This window comes from Melospiza melodia, chromosome 28, assembly GCF_035770615.1.
Source record: "Melospiza melodia melodia isolate bMelMel2 chromosome 28, bMelMel2.pri, whole genome shotgun sequence".
Taxonomy (NCBI): Eukaryota; Metazoa; Chordata; class Aves; order Passeriformes; family Passerellidae; genus Melospiza; species Melospiza melodia.
In genome coordinates this window covers 6,180,075-6,196,225 of record NC_086221.1, presented here as the reverse complement: position 1 = coordinate 6,196,225, position 16,151 = coordinate 6,180,075, and the positions used below count along the sequence as shown (strand labels likewise).

At 52.8% G+C, this 16,151-nt stretch overlaps 2 protein-coding genes across 2 annotated transcripts in view; one reads left to right on the top strand and one right to left on the bottom strand.

Annotated features, from left to right (window-relative positions):
• The window catches only part of CNTN2 (contactin 2), a 32,150-nt gene extending 21,520 nt beyond the window's left edge, over positions 1 to 10,630 (top strand). The window contains exons 9-23 of the mRNA XM_063178209.1: positions 462 to 598; positions 1,070 to 1,199; positions 2,070 to 2,220; positions 2,479 to 2,606; positions 2,917 to 3,092; positions 3,999 to 4,119; positions 4,453 to 4,611; positions 4,722 to 4,871; positions 5,367 to 5,437; positions 6,313 to 6,547; positions 7,264 to 7,379; positions 7,710 to 7,896; positions 8,068 to 8,180; positions 8,266 to 8,434; positions 9,234 to 10,630. Coding sequence (XP_063034279.1) covers positions 462 to 598; positions 1,070 to 1,199; positions 2,070 to 2,220; positions 2,479 to 2,606; positions 2,917 to 3,092; positions 3,999 to 4,119; positions 4,453 to 4,611; positions 4,722 to 4,871; positions 5,367 to 5,437; positions 6,313 to 6,547; positions 7,264 to 7,379; positions 7,710 to 7,896; positions 8,068 to 8,180; positions 8,266 to 8,434; positions 9,234 to 9,343 — 2,153 coding nt within the window. The 3' untranslated portion in view covers positions 9,344 to 10,630. The remainder of the gene's footprint in view (positions 1 to 461; positions 599 to 1,069; positions 1,200 to 2,069; positions 2,221 to 2,478; positions 2,607 to 2,916; positions 3,093 to 3,998; positions 4,120 to 4,452; positions 4,612 to 4,721; positions 4,872 to 5,366; positions 5,438 to 6,312; positions 6,548 to 7,263; positions 7,380 to 7,709; positions 7,897 to 8,067; positions 8,181 to 8,265; positions 8,435 to 9,233) is intronic.
• A 2,193-nt stretch (positions 10,631 to 12,823) lies between these two features.
• TMEM81 (transmembrane protein 81) lies at positions 12,824 to 15,221 on the bottom strand. The gene has a single exon (XM_063178210.1). It carries the CDS (start codon positions 14,443 to 14,445, stop codon positions 12,892 to 12,894), a length of 1,554 nt encoding a protein of 517 aa, XP_063034280.1. The 5' UTR covers positions 14,446 to 15,221; the 3' UTR covers positions 12,824 to 12,891.
• Between the last annotated feature and the right edge of the window lie 930 nt (positions 15,222 to 16,151).

The following is a 16,151-nucleotide window of genomic DNA, read 5'->3' as shown; positions in this document are numbered from 1 at the left end:
GAAATTCTTTACTGTCAGAGGGTGAGGCCCTGGCACAGGGTGTATGGGGATGGTGGCACAGGGGCTGTGGCATTTCCCATTCATGGAAGTGTTCCAGGCCAGGCTGGACAGGACTTGGATCAAGCTGGGATGATGGAAGGTGTTCCTGCCCAAGGCACTGGGGGACCTTGGAGTTCCTTCCCAACCCAAACCATTCCATGATTTGATAGTTCAGGAATGGCTGAATTTACTCTTAAGAAGAGAAACCAATTCCTCGACCCTGGACTCTGCCCTGATCTTGCACAGCAGGACCCGGCCGTGCCTCTCACTGCACAAAAGGCCGGGGCGGTTCCCGTGGCAGATCCCGCTGTGCCAACGACTGTGCCGGCAGCGCTGGCACCAGGACATCCTTCTGCCAGCCTGGCACTGCCACCTCTCAGCTGAGCTCCTTGGCTCTGCCCTCTCTCTCTTGTCCCCTGCAGCCCAGCCCGACTGGCTGGACGTGATCTCGGACACCGAGGCCGACATTGGCTCCGACCTGCGCTGGAGCTGCGTGGCTTCGGGCAAGCCCCGGCCCACGGTGCGGTGGCTGCGGGATGGGCAGCCCCTGACGTCCCAGGTACCCCCCCAGGCAGCTCTGACCCCGCTCCTCCAGCCCCAGCCCCTGCTCCTGCCTCGCTCCTGCATCCCCACCCCGGTTCTCACCCCGCATCCCTCCTCCATGTGCCCCCATCGGGCTGCGAAGCGACGGCACCATCCCCGAATCCCCTCTCCCGGCGCTGCCATCCCAGCCATTGCTTCGAGCAGCTGCAGGGACTCACAGCCGGCCAGCAGGGAGGACAAACAGCCCCTCGTGCCTGTCCTGGTGTCACCTGCACGCTGCTGCTCAGGTGTCTCGGCAAGCAGAGCACGGCGACGGGGGGGAGTGACCGCACAGACATGAAAACAATTCCTGAGTTTTCCCCCATGGAAAACCAGGCCACCCCAAGGAGTCTGTGATGAAACTCAACCCTGACCCAGCTGAGGACTGAGTTCCATTTTAATTTTTTTGTTTTTCTCATCTAATGGGTTCATCCTCTTGTTTGCACAGAACCGCATCGAAGTGAGCGGTGGAGAGCTGAGATTTTCCAAGCTAGTCCTGGAGGACTCTGGCATGTATCAGTGTGTGGCTGAGAACAAGCATGGCACAGTTTATGCAAGTGCTGAATTAACAGTGCAAGGTAATTCCTCCTTTCCCAGAGCTCTGGGTTCCAATGGCACACTGAAAAAAATCTCTTCCTAATATCCTGATGTGATCCTGACGTTGTGATGTTGCAGCGAGATAAGAGCGGGCAAAAACTGCTCCGCTCACCACTGAAATGGCTGCTGGTTCAACAAGACACTGTGCAAGCCTTGAAATTCTAAATCCTGTGTAAATTTTGTGTGAAAGTGGACAAAAAAATCTGTTTAGCCACAGGAAGCGGACAGGACACCCAGCAGCAGCACTACAGCCTCTCTTCCACTATAAATTCCTCTTTTTTGGAGGAAAGAGGGCAAAAAAAAAAAAAAAATTTCAGCCTTCATTCCACCCGGTTTGATAGATGGTGACTCGAGCTGAACTACTGCCAAACTTGTTTCACGTTAGTCCAAAAGTTTATCTCCTCGTGGAGATGCCAAAGATAAATTAAAGGCCCTGAGCACCAACTGCTCAACATTAACACACCGAGGCCAACAGGTAAATCCCGATTCCATCTGCAATTCCAGGAGGAGTTTCAGGCAAGCTGGATGTCTGCGTTGGTCAGGATATTGAAGAGATTATCCTCGACATGTTCCAAAGCAGCTGTTGTTGTGTCTCTCAAAGACCTTGCACTTGTTAGGGTCATTCCCATCGCTCCGTCCCACTCGTGTGCCACATAATTCCTGCCTGGCAGGCATCAGGATCCACCCTTGGCAGCCGAGGAATTCCTCCCTTATCCCGCTCTCCAGACTCTGCCTCGCTTCTCTTACCGAGCCATCCAACAAACAAATCAATTCCCACTCGCACGGCGCTGAAATTCCCCCCAGGCCAGCGTTTCTAATCGTGCCTTAATCCTCTCTTTTTATCCCTGTAGCCTTAGCTCCAGATTTTAGACTAAACCCGGTGAAGCGCCTGATCCCGGCAGCCCGCAGTGGGAAGGTCATCATCCCGTGCCAGCCACGAGCAGCACCAAAAGCCACCGTGCTCTGGACCAAAGGGACAGAACTCCTGGTCAACAGCAGCAGGTAGCAGCACAGAGTCAGCTTCCACCTAGAAAAAGTAGCTGAAATAATTTTATTTTCTTTAACAGAAGACTGGACTCGATGATCCAAAAGTGCTGCTGGCTCCCTGAATTTTGTTACTCCTCTAATTTCTCCTTTAGCAAACTCCTACACAATATTTTCTGCCTGATTTTGTCTCTGGTTTCTCCAAAATCAGTGGAAATTCCCAAATGTCCAGTGGACATTTTAACATTCCTTTGTGTGGCTCCTCCTCCTTTGCAGGGTGACGATTACGGCGGACGGGACCCTGATCCTGCAGAACATCAGCAAATCCGATGAGGGAAAATACACCTGCTTTGCTGAGAACTTCATGGGCAAAGCCAACAGCACTGGAATCCTCTCTGTCCGAGGTAGGGATGATCATTTGGGGTCAATCAAGCCAGAAACAGCCAAGAATGAATGATGTGATGTTTCTTCTCTCGTTACACTCCCAAAAACCAGAATAATCAGGGAATCAAAGTGATTTCAGGTGGAGCAGCAAAACTTCTGCCTGACCTGCCAACAAACAGCCCTGGAGCAAAGCGTTTCCATTTCCTAGTCCCTCCTCTTCCTCCCGTGAAGCTCCAGCTGTTGGAATGGGATGAGGAGCTGGAGGGGATGGTTTGGGTGCTGAGATGGGGATGTCCATTGCTAATCACCCTTCCCGCTCGTTCCCTGCAGATGCCACCAAGATCACGCTGGCACCATCGAGCGCCGACATCAACGTGGGTGAGAACCTCACCCTGCAGTGCCACGCATCCCACGACCCCACCATGGACCTCACCTTCACCTGGTCCCTGGATGATTTCCCCATCGACTTTGACAAGTCCGAGGGGCACTACCGGCGAGCCAGCGCAGTGAGTCCAGAGGGAATTCCGGACCATCCAAAAGGGTGGAAAATGAATTCCACACTCGTTGTTTGTGTGTTTGTGCCCACCAAAGGTTCTCCACCACTTTGCCCAGAGTGGTTGTGAATTCCACATGCCTGGAAGTGTCCAAGGCCAGGTTGCATGGGGCTTGGAGCAACCTGGGATAGTGGAGGGTGTCGCTGGCCATGGCTGGGGTAGAAGAGGATGGGCTTCAAGATCCTTCCCAATTCAAGCCATTCCATGATTCCATGGTCATTCCCCTCCTAAACTGGAGGAGAAAGGGAAAGGCCTGTGGATAAAGGGAGGCAGAGATCACCCAGTGATCCCTCAATGATGGATCAATGACCACTCATTGATCACTCAATGATCCATCAGTGATCACTCAACGTTCAATGATCACTTAATGTTCATTCAATGTTCAGTCAATGATCACTTAATGATCACTCAATGATCATCAATGACCACTCATTCATCACTCAATGATCAATCAATGATCACTCAACAATCAATCAGTGATCATTTAATGGTCACTCAATGATCACTCATTGATCATTCATTGGTCACTCAGTGATCACCCAATGATCGCTCAATGTTCACTCAACCATCACTAAATGATGGCTCAGTGATTGCCCAGCGGTCACTCATTGATCAGTCAGTGATCACTCATTGATCACCATCCCAAGCCAAACAGACCCAGCACAGCCTCAGCCTTGGCCAGCACTGGATCCATCCAGGATCCATCCAGCTCCATGCCCCTGGGGGAATCTTTTCCCATCTCCCTCCTCTCCACCTCCACCACCACCCACCCACCCAAACCCACCCCACACTGGATTCTGGCCAGCGACCGGTCACCTTCTGGCGCTGTCCCCATCGTGCTGTCCCCTTGCCCTGCAGAAGGAGGCCATTGGGGACCTCAGCATCTCCAATGCGCAGCTGCGGCACTCGGGGCGTTACACCTGCACGGCCCAGACCGTGGTGGACAGCGCGTCCGAGTCAGCCACGCTCACCGTCAGAGGTAATTCCTGTGGGAACGTTCCCTGCTCCTGGCAAACCCAGAGCAATGACATGGCCTGTGCCATCAATTGCTCTGTTACCACCTCACACCCAATAATTCCATTATAAGGCCCAGTGGGTTTTATTTTCACCCAAAACTTGGGTTTGATCATCTTGGAGGTCTTTTCCAACCTTTCCAACCAAGCTGAGGAGCTTTTCCAGAGGCTAAAGCTGGTGGTGAGGCTTCTCACCTTCCAGAAAAGAAAGGCCCAATGTGAATTTAGGACTTGAACAATGCACAGAGTGACAAACCTCCAGATTTTCCAAGCCAGTGACACATTCTCCATGTCCCCAGGACCTCCAGGCCCACCTGGAGGGGTGGTGGTGAGGGACATCAGTGACACCAGCGTCCAGCTGAGCTGGAGCCGTGGCTTCGACAACCACAGCCCCATCGCCAGGTACCTCATCGAGGCCCGGACCCTCCTGTCCAACCAATGGAAGCAGATGCGCACCAGTGAGTGTCCCCACAGTGGCACCGGTGACACACCGAGGCTACCGGCCAGCCCTGGCTCCGTGCTGCTCCTCGCTCCATTCCTTCCCCTCTGGTGCTGTTGGATTTTACAGATCCCATAAACATCGAGGGCAACGCAGAGACGGCGCAGGTGGTGAACCTCATCCCGTGGATGGATTACGAGTTCCGGGTCCTGGCCAGCAACATCCTGGGAATTGGGGAGCCCAGTCTGCCCTCCAGCAAAATCCGCACCAAGGAAGCAGGTGGGTGTGGAGACAAGCCCAGGTCCCATTTCCCTGCCCAGGATGGTCCCAAGGGATGAATCATCTCCTGGAGAGCTCCCAGAGCTGAGGCCACCACAGGATTTTCCATCTTTTTGCCCATTTCTGTATCAAAGACGAACAGGGTTAGAGTTGCACTTGCCAGCACTGCATCCAGCTGAGAATGTTTGTTCCATGTCAATCTGCTTGGACAGAAAGGATGGGAGAACAGCAGGAGAACCTCACCCAATCCACCAAATGCAAACCAGCTTCTTCCTAATAAAACTCCCCTCCACATCCCTGATTTTGAGCTCCATCCTTGTCCCCTTGGACACCAAATCCTTGTCCCTAAATCCCCTGGTCAGGCACAAGCTGGAATTACACAGAGCCCAGTCCTTTCCTGGGAGCTGTCCCATCTGGTGTCACACCATGTTTGTGCCTCTCTCCATCGCTCCCACCTCTTTAACTCAAACTCTGCTTTTTTTGGGGACCTCACAGCACCAACGGTGGCACCATCCGGGCTCGGCGGCGGCGGAGGGGCTCCCAACGAGCTCATCATCACCTGGACGGTGAGTTGGGAACAGGGAAAGCACCAAGGTGGGACCATGTGGCGTTTTTGGGGGGAAATCAGTGCTGCCATCCCAGTTTGGACACGGGGTTGAGCCAAGGGCTGGTTTGGATGCACCAAGCGCCCATTTCCTTCAGGAAATCAGTGCCACAGTCCCAGTTTGGACACAAAACTGAGCCAAGGGCTGGTTTAGATGGACCAAGCACACATTTCCTTCAGGAAATCAGCGCCACAGTCCCAGTTTGGACATGGGATGAGCCAAGGGCTGGTTTGGATGGACCAAGCACACATTTCCTTTGGGAAATCAGTGCCACAGTCCCAGTTTGGACACAGGATTGAGCAAGGACTGGTTTGGATGGACCAAATGCAGACTTCCCTCAGGAAATCAGCATCACCAGTTTGGACACAAAGCTGAGCCAAGGGCTGGTTTAGATGGACCAAGCACACATTTCCTTTGGGAAATCAGTTCCAGTGTCCCAGTTTGGAAACAAGGATGGTTTGGATGCACCAAGGGCTGGTTTGGATGCACCAAGCAACATTTCCTTGGTAATCAGTTCCAGCGTCTCAGTTTGGACACAGAGTTGAGCCAAGGTCTGGTTTGGATGGACCAAGTGCACATTTCCTTGGGAAATCAGCGCCACCATCCCAGTTTGGACACAGGAATGGTTTGGATGCACCAAGGGCTGGTTTGGATGCACCAAGCGCAGATTTCCTTTGGGAAATCAGTGCCACATCCCAGTTTGGACGTGGGGTTGAGCAAAGGGCTGGTTTGGATGGACCAAGCACAGATTTCCTTCAGGAAATCAGCACCACCATCCCAGTTTGGATAAGCCAAATCCCAGTTTGGACAGACCAAGACTCTCTCTCTCTTCCCAGCCGACGCTGCGCGACTACCAGAACGGGGAGGGCTTTGGGTACATCGTGTCCTTCCGGAGGAAGGGCAGCCAGGCCTGGCTGAGGGCGCGGGTGCCGCACGCGGAGTCGCTGCACTTCGTGTACCGCAACGAGAGCATCGCGCCCTACACCCCCTTCGAGGTGAAGATCAGGGCCTACAACAACAAAGGGGAGGGCCCCGAGAGCCTCACGGCCATTGTGTACTCAGCAGAGGAAGGTAAAGAGCAGCAGGAGAGCTGGGAATGTTCACCTGGAGAGGAGAAGTCTCCAGGGACAGCTCAGAGCCTCTCCCGGTGCCTGAGGGGGCTCCAGGAGAGCTGGAGAGGGATTTGGGACAAGGGATGCAGGGACAGGACACAGGGAATGGCTCCCATTGGTAGAGGGCAGGGATGGATGGGATTTGGGATGGATTTTTTCCCTGTGAGGGTGGGGAGCTGGGATGGAATTCTCAGAGAAGTTGTGGCTGCCTCTGGATCCCTGGAAGTGTTCAAGGTCAGGCTGGATGGTGCTTGGAGCAGACTGGGACAGTGGGAAGTGTCCCTGCCATGGCAGGGGTGGCACTGGTTGAGCCTTAAGGTCTCTTCCACCCAAACCATTCCACAACAGCACAGACTCAGAATTCCCAGTTTTGTCCAACCCACTGCCTTTCCCCAGCCAGACCCCTGTATATCCGTGTCCCTCCAGGAGCTCAGACACTCCTTTGGCTCCTCTACTCCTTCAAACTCCAGAGTGAGGATCCGCTAAGCCCAGCCCTGGCTGCCCCACAGCCTCGGGGCAGACACGGATCCCAGAGCTCACAGCTGTGGCCCTGCTTGTCCCCCTAAGTCCCTAAATCCCTTACACCAGCTGTCTGCCAGGGGATGACGCTCTGGGAAAACCTTTTGTTCCCGATGGGCCCAAAGTCAGGAAAAGGATTTTATTCCTCTCTTTCAGAACCCAAAGCGGCTCCTTACAGGGTCATTGCCAAGTCTGTCCTGTCCTCGGAGATGGATGTGTCCTGGGAGCCTGTGGAGCAGGGAGAAATGACCGGAGTGCTTTTGGGATACGAGGTAGGAGATTCCAATGGGAATAGGAGACCCCAGCAAGGAAAATTCCCCCGGGTTATGTGAGGTGAAAGGAAACAGCATTTTGATTCCAGAGGTTGGGGGATAATTCTCCCACCACGTGGTTCTAATGGGGCTGGCACTGCTCTCTCAGGAGAGATTAAAGGGAATCATCCCATTTTTCCTGCCTGCCTTTCCTGGGAGGCTGTGGCCTCATTCCTGGGCGCACACAAAGCAAAACACATGGAAACAAACACCCAAAGTTCCTTCAGGGTGGGCTGATTTGGGATTTGCAGATCTCTCCTTCCTAAACCCATCCCGTCCTTTTCCACACAGATCCGGTACTGGAAGGACGGGGACAAGGAGGAGGCGGCTGACAGAGTGAGGACAGCGGGGCTGGTGACATCGGCCCATGTCACCGGCCTGAACCCCAACACCGACTACCACGTGTCAGTGCGAGCCTACAACCGGGCAGGGACCGGCCCCCCCAGCCCTGCCACCAACGTCACCACCACGAGACCTCGTGAGTGAGCCCTGACCCCTCTGCCTTCCACAGGATCCCCCAAAACCCCCCAGACTTTGATCTTTTGATGTCCCCTGAATGGTGACAGCTCAGGGGATGGCTGGGACCAGCACAGCCTTCCCCTCCTCCCTCCTTGATTTACCCAATCCTGTCTGGTTTTGCATCCCTCAGCACCAAAAAGGCCACCTGGGAACATCTCCTGGACCTTTTCCGGCTCCACAGTGAGCATCAAGTGGGACCCCGTGGTGGCCAAGGCAGACGAGTCGGCGGTGACGGGGTACAAGGTGAGGCCAGCGAGGCTGGGATTCTCCTGGAGGTGAGCCAAGGAAGTCACAGGGAATGGGAGCTCAGCATTCCCTGTTCCCACAGATGCTCTACAGGCAGGATTCCCACTCGGCCCCCACCTTGTACCTGGCCAGCAAGAGCCAGATCGACATCCCCATCCCTGAGGATTTCACTCACGCCTTCGTCCAGATCAGGGTCACCGGGCCCGGCGGGGACGGGACTCCAGCAGAAGTTCACATCCTCAGGAACAGCGGTACCTGTGCTCCTCTGACCACACCCACCCAGACCACACCCATTCAACTGACCACACCCATCCATGTGCTCCTCTGACCACACCCATTCAACTGACCACACCCATTCAACTGACCACACCCATCCATGTGCTCCTCTGACCACACCCATTCAACTGACCACACCTTCCAATGTGCTTTCAGCCACACCCACCCCACTGACCACACCCATTCAACTGACCACACCCCCTTCAACTGACCACACCCATCCATGTGCTCCTCTGACCACACCCATTCAACTGACCACACCCTCCAATGTGCTCTTTCAGCCACACCTGGCCCTCTGACCACACCCACACCATTGACCACACCCACTCCACTGACCACACCCACTCCCCCTTCCAGGGCCACGGGTTTTAGGTTCAGATTTTGGAATTGGTAATTTCTGGAATTGTTTTCTCCTGGAATCAGCCTTTAGTTCCCCTGTGCCGTTCACTCATAGGAATTCCTGACTCTTCTCCTCCCCACTCCTCTCCCCAAACCCATTCCAGCCTGACCCAGCTTTAGGATTTGCAGCCTCCAGACCCCACAACTCCCAACTTCCCAAGAGTTACCACCTAAAAACCATCTAAGTTTTCCACCAAGAGTGAAACCCCATTTCTGTGGGGCCTCAGCTCCATCGAATTCCCGAAATCCAGGGGCAAATTCCCAGCGCCCACCACCAAATTCCTGCTCCCAGCACTCCCAGGAGTTTCACCAGCACCAAACACACCAAAAACCCCACAAAACCTCCCTTAATTCCCTATTCCCTGTTTTTTCCAGGGACGAGCATGATGGTGGAGGACTCAGGGATGAGGCCAGCGCCACACGTCGTGGTCGTCACCACCAACTCCCTGCTGATGGTGGCCCTGATCAGCTCCCTGGAGCTCTGACCTCGGCTCCTCCCCGTCCCATGGGAACAACGCAAATCCCATGGGAACAACACCAAATCCCATGGGAACAACACCAAATCCCATGGGAACAACACCAATCCCATGGGAACAACACCAATCCCATGGGAACAACGCAAATCCCATGGGAACACCACCAAATTCCATGGGAACAACACCAATCCCATGGGAACACCACCAATCCCACTTCGGGGCAGCACCGCTGGGAGAGGATTGGAAGATTGGACCACGTGGTTGGAAGGGAGGAAGAAATTAAAAACAGCTTTTCTTTTTTTTTGGTTTTGAGGAACAAAAGCTTTCATACAAGACGTGGGTCTCTTTAACTGATTAAATGTTTTTTAAGGAAAATGAAGAAAATGAGGAATTCTCCGGGAATTCTGCAGCCAGCTGCCCCCGCCCTCACTGTATCCATAGGTTTTCTGCCTTACTGAAGCCATGTATGAGATAACCAGACTGCTAAATTTGACTTTTTTTTTTAAACTCTGTACAGTGAATTCCGTGGGGGGACGGGGACTGAGGAGTTCAGGGAGCAGCATGTCCCACACCCATCCCAGCACAGCCAGCTCGGAGCATTCGTGGGATGGGATTGATCCCTTTTCCCCACAAAAAAGAACCAAATCCTGCAGGAACCAGCCCAAGGAGAAAAACCCACAGGAGGGACGAGCTCTGCCCCAGCCTGAAAAGCTTTTTTTACTACTCTGGTGTTCACTTGCAGCCCCAGCCTGGTGCTTGTCTCAGCTGTGAGGTGCAAATTCCGTGTTTTCCCATATCCCACGTGCTTTTGGGGTGGATTTGTCACCCTGTTTGCCTCTTTGGGAAAAAGGGAACTTTTCCCAGAATCCTTAATTTGGGCAGCTCTGCCTAAAACCGGAGGTGTCAACAAATCCAATTTCAGAGGGGCTCAAAGAAGGAATTTTTTTAAAAAATGACAAAATTAAAACAGGAATGGGAGACTCCAGGAAGCCACCACTGGGACAAGAAGGAAAAATTGGACTCGGATTCATTTCCCTGCACTGAGAATTCACCCAGCCAAAATTCCAGGCTTGGATTGGGACTGCAAAGGCTGAGATCCAGCCAGGAAGAGGCTCTGGATTCCAGCTCTGACGCCTGCCGGACATCCCAAGGAAATTCTGGGATGCTGAGGAGCCCCCTCCACTCCAGAGGCTGGGAAAAGCAGGAATGCTGAGCTGAGCACCCACAGGACTGGCTGGGAATCGATGTTGCCTGTTGAAATCTCTGTCTCCCAGTAAAGCAGTTGACCAAAGTTAACGAGAATTGCTTGGTGTTGCTGCTGGTTCCATCCCAAGGCGGGTTTTAGGGATTTTCCCTGGCTCTGATTCCTCAATCCCAGACAAAACCGTGCCAGCCTGGGCAATACCAACCCTGGAATTTCCTGGCTGGGCCCGGATGTGCAGTTTTTCCTTTAAATGCCAATTTTTAGCCCAGGTGGAGGCAGGGAAATCCCTCTCCAGACAGGGCAGCTCAGGCTTTGTTAAGCCCTGTTTTGGGCAGCCCCTTCTGCCATTCCGTAAATCCAGGGTTGGGAGAGCCACGGGGAGGGATCTGCACCTCCAAACCCAGCATTTGCACCTCGGGAAATGACAAAGATCTGCGTTTTTGGCTTGGAATCCTCCTTAAAACCTCTCAGGAGGTTCCTAAAATACAGCCCAGGGGTTAAAGGTGTGCAGGGCCAGGGAGAGAAGTGGAATTCTGGGGATTTGGAGGGAGGATGGAGAGAGGGAAGGATGAAGGAATGATGGAGAGAGGGAAAAATGAAGGATGGATGTAGAGAGGGAAGTCTGAAGGATAGAGAGAGGGAAGGATGGAAAGAAGGATGGGAAGGATGGAAAGAAGGATGAGAAGGATGAAGGATGAAGGATGGAGAGAGGGAAGGATGGAGTGAAGGATGGAGAGAGGGAAGTTTGAAGGATAGAGAGAGGGAAGGAGCCCTGGCCAACCCCAGCCTCTGGTGATCCCAAAGGTCCCGGAGTTCAGAGCAGAGAGACATTTTTTCCTAATTTTCTGCCCTTTACAGTGGGAATTCATGGGCAGCGATTAAGAAAAGATTGTTTTGCAGGGAGAGAGGGGAAAAATGAGGGATAAAAAGGGGTTTTACTTCCCTACTTGCACCAACCTCTGCTATTCCTTTTTCATTCCTTCTCCCTTCCTTCCCCTATTATGATAAACGTCCCCCAAACCTTAATACCCCTTCAAAAATCAAAGAGAACCCCCTAAAAAAAACCCCATTAAAGGCCCTTTGTGACAGCTGGACCCCAGTGGCCGTCCCAGCCCTCGGTCTCCAAATAAAAACTCCAATTATGGATTCATTTTCCCTGCTCTGAGCATCTGGCTCCCCTCAGAAATTACAAAACCCCGCAATCCAAAGATGAAGGAGATTTTTGGCTCCCGCTCTGACCCCCCCCAGCAGAGCTGGAGCTTTCATCCCGCTGGATTTGGGAATCCCAGCTGGGCCCAAGACACTGAAATTTCCATGACAAAGAGCAGAGAGGCTCCTGCAGATGGGGCAGCTCTGGACCATTAACTCCCAGCCCGCTGTGATGGGTCATTCCCAATTTTTCCATGTTCAGGAGGTGAAAAAAACCCTCTGGGAATCAGCTCTGGGAAGTGCCTGGTTTGGTTTTCATTTAAATAAATAAAATTTTTTCCCTCCATACCCATGTTTTTCGGTATCAAAGCATTTTTGTGTCATTCTGGTGAAAGGAAAAATCATGGACGACCCCAAGAATCCCATCCTGAATTCCTAATCCAGGCTCCAAAGTGGCCAAAAATATTAATTTATAAACTGTGTCTTTTGCAAATAAATTCTAAATATATCATTGAATAGTTATGGGATCCATGGAACGTCCCGAGTTGGAAGGGGAGGATCACCAAAATCCAACTGTGGACAACCCAAAGAATCCCATTCTGAATTCCTGAATTCCTAATCCAGGCTCCAAAGCAGCCAAAATATTCAATAATAAATATTGAATTATTGCAAATAAATTTTAAGTATCCCATTAAATAGTTATGGGATCCATGGAATGTCCACAATTGGAAGAGGATCACCAAAATCCAGCTGTGGATTTTGGAAAGGGAGGATCACCAAAATACGATTGTGGATGACCCAAAGAATCCCATTCTGAATTCCTGAATTCCTAATCCAGGCTCCAAAGTGGCCAAAAGTATAAATTTATAAACTGTGTCTTTTGCAAATAAATTTCAAATATCCCGTTAAATAGTTATGGGATCCATAGAACGTCCACAATGGGAAGGGGAGGATCACCAAAATCCAACTGTGGACGACTTGAAGAATCCCATTCTGAATTCTTAATCCAGGCTCCAAAATAGCCAAAAATATTCAATAATAAGCTGTGTCTGTTGCAAATAAATTCTAAATATCTCAATAAATACTTATGGGATCCGTGGAATGTCCTGAGTTGGAAGGATCACCAAAATCCAACAATGGATGATCCCAAGATTCTCACCCTGAATTCCTGATCCTAACAAAGAGCCAAAGACGGGGAATTGCGTCAATCTCCGTTCATTTCTCGTGCTGCTCTCTTCCCGCAAATCCTGCCCAGGCAGCAGAGCCCAAGGCCAAACACAGTCCCCATGATCACCCCGCTCCCAATTCCCAGCACGACCTCGGAAAACCACTGCTTCTCCCAAAAACGCTCCCGGCGCCCCCGCGGCCCCGTGGCGTTTTCTGGCACTTCCAACCCTTTGGCCGCCAGCTGCTGCTCCCAAGTCAGGGATTTCTCGAAGTCCAGATTCACCAGATCCCTGGGGATCACCCTAAGGCCGAAGTAGATCCTCTTGACGAGCTGGAAGGAGCTCAGCACCTGCACGTCGCAGCGGTAGGTGCCGGAATGCGACTCCAGCACCGGCGAGAAGCTCAGGGAACGGCTGGGATTGCTCAAGGGATGGAACAGGAGGTCGTTGGTGGTGATGAGCCCCCGGGCGAACTTCCAGGTGTAGCCGAAATTGGGTCCCTCCAGGCTGGCGGCGTCCCGGGAGAGGCAGGTGAGCTGGAGGGGTTTTCCCTCGGGAACGCTGAGGTGCTGCAGGCCGCAGATCCAATCGCTGAGGCAGCGCGAGCGCACCAGGGAGCAGTTGCGGTGCTCCCCGGCCGGGCTGACCTCGCACAGCCGCTCCTGCTTCACGCCCAGCCCGCAGGTGACGCTGCAGGGCGTGGAGTTCACCAGCACCATGGGCTTCAGCCGCAGCGGGATGGACTCCACGCCTGGCGGGAGAGTCACGTCCAGTGCTGGTTCTGAGGGAGGCTCCGAGGGAAGCGCCGATCCCGATCTCGCTTCTGAGGGAAGCTCCGATCCCGACGGAGGCTCTGAGCCTGGTTCTGAGGGAAGCTCCGATCCCGATCTCGCTTCTGAGGGAAGCTCAGACCCCGGCACCAAGGGAAGATCCGATCCCAATCCCAGTTCCGAGCCCGGTTCCAAGGGAACATCGGATCCCAATCCTGGTTCCGAGGACAGTTCTGAGCCTGGTTCCAAGGACAGTTCTGAGCCTGGTTCCAAGAACAGTTCTGAGCCTGGTTCCAAGGGAAGCTCCAATCCTGCTCCTGAGGGAAGCTCTGATCTTGATCCCAAGGAAAGTCCTGAGCCTGCTCCCGAGGGAAGCTCCGATCCTGCTCCCAAGGGAAGTTTTGATCTCACTCCCGAGGGAAGCTCCAATCCCGAGGGAAGCTCTGAGTCCGGTTCCAAGGGAAGCTCAGATCCTGCTCCCGAGGGAAGCTCTGATCCCGATCCCGAGGGAAGCTTCGATCCCGAGGGAAGCTTCGAGTACAATATCAAAGGAAGCTTCGAGTACAGTCTCAAGGGAAGCTCTGACCTCGATTCCGAGGGAAGCTCTGATCCCGAGGGAAGCTTTGAGTGCAATCCCAAGGGAGGCTCTGATCCTGATCCCGAGGAACGCTCTGATCCGGATCCCAAGGGAAGCTCCAAGCCCATTTCCAAAGGAATCTCCATCCCCGGTTCCATGGGAAGCTCCATTCCCAGTTCCAAGGGAAGCGCCGCTGGAATGCACAGGGCACACAGCAGGATCACCACGATGGGGCTCTGCTCCATCTCCCAGGTGCTTCTGTGTCTGGGTTCAGCACTCCGAACCCCCCGGAATCATTCCATGAATCTTCCAGGTCCTTCAGGATGTCCCTGACATCCCATCAGATCTAATCCTTCCACCTGGGAAAAATCCTCCCGGATGTGGAGCTGGAGGCACAAGTAAAAAAAGACATAGCAAGGCATTACTGGATCCAGCTGGGTGGGAATTCAAGGAATTCCATCGGGAATGCTCTTTGAACAGGACAGGAGGATGTTCTGATCCATTGGATCCAATCCAACTCTGCCCAAATTCCATCACCTTTGGGTGTGTTCGGCAATTTCAGAGTGAAATTCTCTCCTCTCTGTAAGACTCCCATCATTATTTTTCATGGGTTTCATTTTGGATGGATTCCCACTGGAAAAGGAGCGGCTCCAGTTTCATTTTCCCACCAAACTCCGAATTTCCAGCAGGAATTACTGCTGGAATCTCCCAAATAATGGAGGAAATCCCAAAATCCCAATTCCTCATGGAGGCCCTGTCCAACCCTCACTTATACAAACATATCCCAGTGTGGAGCACTCCCCAAATCCAACCCCAACATTCCAACCTCTACTGGGGCTGATCCATGGAAATCCAGGGTGGTCTGAGCCTGGTGGGCTCTGGTCACTCCGTGTCCACACCAGGCCCTGGAGCTGTTCCCATGGGAGCAGCTCTGATGTCACAGACGGGGCACACCAAACCCAAACATTCCAAGGAAGAACCCTCAGGAAGGTCCAGCAAATCCTGAGGGCCCCAGAAGCTCTGGGTGAGGTTCTGGATGAAATTCCCAGCCTTGGAAGGAGCCACAGGAGTTGGGAGAGCTCTCAGAGCCCTCATTCCTGAGGGATCTGACCCCAAACCTTCACTGGTTGATCCACAAGAATCATTCTCACGCTGCCATCCCAGGAAAACGCTCGGAGAGGAGAATCAGGTGGGATCATGAGGTGCTCAAGCATCCCAAAAAAATCATGCACTGGTGAAGTGTTCTTCCCTGGAAAATCCGGGTTTTTGGATGGAGGAACTCCCCCCAGTTCTATGGAAACAAATCATGCACTGCTGAAGTGTTCTTCCCTGGAAAATCCGGGTTTTTTGATGGATGAACTCCCCCCAGTTCTATGAAAACAAATCATGCACTGCTGAAGTGTTCTTCCCTGGAAAATCTGGGTTTTTGGATGCAGGAACTCCCCCCAGTTCTATGGAATCATGTTCTCCATAGGTTCTGACCACAGTTTTATGGAAAAGGCTTCCCATAATCAGAGTGTCCTGATGGGCATCCCTGGATTCCCACAGGGATTTGGGTTTGCTGAGTTCCTCTGCTTGCAATGAACATCTGGATCTATTTCCTTTCCTCACACTCCTCAAACTGAACCGAGGAATTCCCGAAGCTCCAGGAGGATTTTCCACCCCCAATCCCCCCTGGAGCTGCCCTCCCCTCCCCTCTGTACTCAGGGATCTGGGAATTCCAGACTGCTTTGGGTGGGAAGGGACCTCAAAGCCCACCCATTCCACCATCCCAGGATGCTCCAAACCTCGTCCAACCTGGCCTGGGACATTCCCTGGTCAGGAATTCCATTCCCTGAGCACTCAGGGTTTGGTTTTACTCCTCTCCCTTCACTAAAACCAAGAAAAAAATACCCTAAAAACCCCAAACACGGCGTGTTTGAAAGATTCCCAAATTCCAGCATGACAGGAA

Bases quoted from the DNA above. Each gene is read 5' to 3' on its own strand.
- TMEM81 (XM_063178210.1), bottom strand. From the start codon at position 14,445: ATGGAGCAGAGCCCCATCGTGGTGATCCTGCTGTGTGCCCTGTGCATT.